Source organism: Solanum stenotomum, chromosome 12 (genome assembly GCF_019186545.1).
Source record: "Solanum stenotomum isolate F172 chromosome 12, ASM1918654v1, whole genome shotgun sequence".
NCBI lineage: Eukaryota > Viridiplantae > Streptophyta > Magnoliopsida > Solanales > Solanaceae > Solanum > Solanum stenotomum.
In genome coordinates, this window is record NC_064293.1 from 13,975,761 (window position 1) to 13,978,041 (window position 2,281).

At 30.3% G+C, this 2,281-nt stretch overlaps 1 protein-coding gene across 1 annotated transcript; it reads left to right on the plus strand.

The window, feature by feature from the left end:
- The first annotated feature begins 404 nt into the window (after positions 1-404).
- On the plus strand, positions 405-773 carry LOC125847112 (uncharacterized). The gene has a single exon (XM_049526810.1). The coding sequence runs from the start codon at positions 405-407 to the stop codon at positions 771-773; it is 369 nt and encodes a 122-aa protein (XP_049382767.1).
- Positions 774-2,281: the final 1,508 nt, after the last annotated feature.

The window sequence follows — 2,281 nt, forward strand, 5'->3', positions numbered from 1 at the left end:
TGTTGGCCCAAAGCAAGTGGAGCTTTGAATTTCCTAGATGTGTTTATCTGGAATAATGCAGCTATTGGGAAGTTACTATGGAATCTCTATAAGAAAAAGGACAAATTATGGGTGGAATGGATACATAGTTACTATGAACAAAGAGGAATTTGGGGCATCCAAGTAAATCAAGCTTCATGGCTGGTACAAAGAATTCTTAAAGCTCATAAACATCTTCAAGTTGCTGGCTACAATGAGCATAGTTTAAATCAAATGGAACAGTACTCTATTAAGAAGGTTTATGAAAAGATGAGAGGAGATAGGGAGAAAGTAGAGTTCAGAAAATATGGTCCAACTATGGTGCACCAAAGTGGTTGTTCATATTGTATTTAGCTCTAAATAGGAGGTTGTCAACGAAAGATAGAATGGCAAAATGGGGAGTAACATCTAATTTGACATGTCCCTTATGTCAAGTGGAGGATGAGGATATCGATCACCTCTTTTTTGCATGCATGTTCACTGCTGGAATATGGAAGAAGCTGCTAGCTTGGCAAGGAATACGACGTACAGGAGGGAAATGGCATGAAGAAATACAATGGGCAACAACACATATGAAGAACAACACCAGCAAAGCCAAGGTGTATAGGATGGTTCTGGCAGGGACCATCTTTCATGTGTGGCTAGAGCGCAACAACAGAATCTTTCAGTCCAAACAGAGAAATGAGGAGTTCATGATTAGACACATCATTTCATTAGAGATATACATGGAAGAGGATCCCATTATAGGAAGATAGGCAGCACACTTCGAGAACTCAATGTGTACCCTTAGGATAGAAGCTGTGAGAGAAGGCTGATAGATAAAGTGTGATGTTTCAGCAAGTCTTGGAGCATGTATATCCAAGTCTACTGTTTTTTTTTCTCCAGTTTTGTAACGTTCACTTTGGTAAATAAAATTTTAAATTACCAAATAATTCTTTTAATCTTTAATTTTAACTAATACTAATAATTTATTTAATTTTTGCCAATGTGAAATCTTTTATTCAGGAGTGTGATATGATAATTTTTTTTAAAATAAAAGAGAGAGTGTAGTACACACATCATGAAGAGAGTGTAATAAAGAGAGAGGTGTGTTTCTCAAACTAAAAAGTGATAGTTTAGATGTGAAACTAACACTCTTAATAGTTTAGGTATGAAACTAAAAAAAGATAATTTAGATGTGTTTTTGACACTTATATCTACTATTATGATAGTTCTCAACTTCTTGTACATGATTGACTATATTATATAACATTATTCACGAATTATAACATATATTTTACTCTTATACATATTAGCGTTCCTTTCTTTTTATCACAAATAGCATCAACCTAAAGGGAACTAGCTGCTAGTTACTAGCAGTCCGCAAGTGCGCATATCTTAGCAGTCCGCATTATCTTAACACAAGCCCAATGTATTTATTTGAATATTCAAAATGTATTACATAATACATTAAAAATAATATTAACAGATCTTTAAAATAATTTGCCAATTCATTTTTAAAATATAGCAATACATTTTAACATATCTTAAAAATAATAATTCTAATTATATTAAAATAATATTTGAAATTTGGATATAATACAACATCACTAATAAGAGAAAAAAAATACACACAATTGTAATACCTTTTGAATCCAATATTTTCCTATATATAGGATATTATAGACACATTTCAATGCACGTGGTGAATATATAACTAAAACATTTTTAATACAAACATTTCGATACTACTTAAATTAGTGTACATTTTTAAAATGTATTATATTTATTCTGGAATAATAACTATCGAATTTATAGTAATGTATAATATCGAATTCGAATTGTATTATAACTATTGTTTATATTTATACAATTTTAATACAACTTTAATACAAATTTTTCAGAGCTGCACCTCTTCTTTTCGGTAAAGCACTACCACCAGACCATCGATTGGTCATATTTGATACAGTTTTGATACGACTTTAATACAATTTTTCTGAACTTCACCTAATATATAACTAAAACATTTTAAATACAAATATATTATAAGTATTATATGTGAATTTTAAAATGATATTAAATCAGGTATGTGTTAAAAAGGTTTGTGCATTAGAACTTAGGTCTTATTAATATGTTGCATTAAAAATGTATTAAATCATCTATGTGTTAAAAAGGTTTGTGCGTAGAATTTTGTGTTAAGCCACAAGATGAATGAAAAATGCATTAGGGATATTTGTAGTTTTAAATCGGTATTAAATCAGCTATGCCTTAAAAAAGTTTGTGC

What these genes read in the sequence shown, in the direction of transcription:
- LOC125847112 (XM_049526810.1), top strand. Translation starts at nt 405, where the DNA reads ATGGCAAAATGGGGAGTAACATCTAATTTGACATGTCCCTTATGTCAA.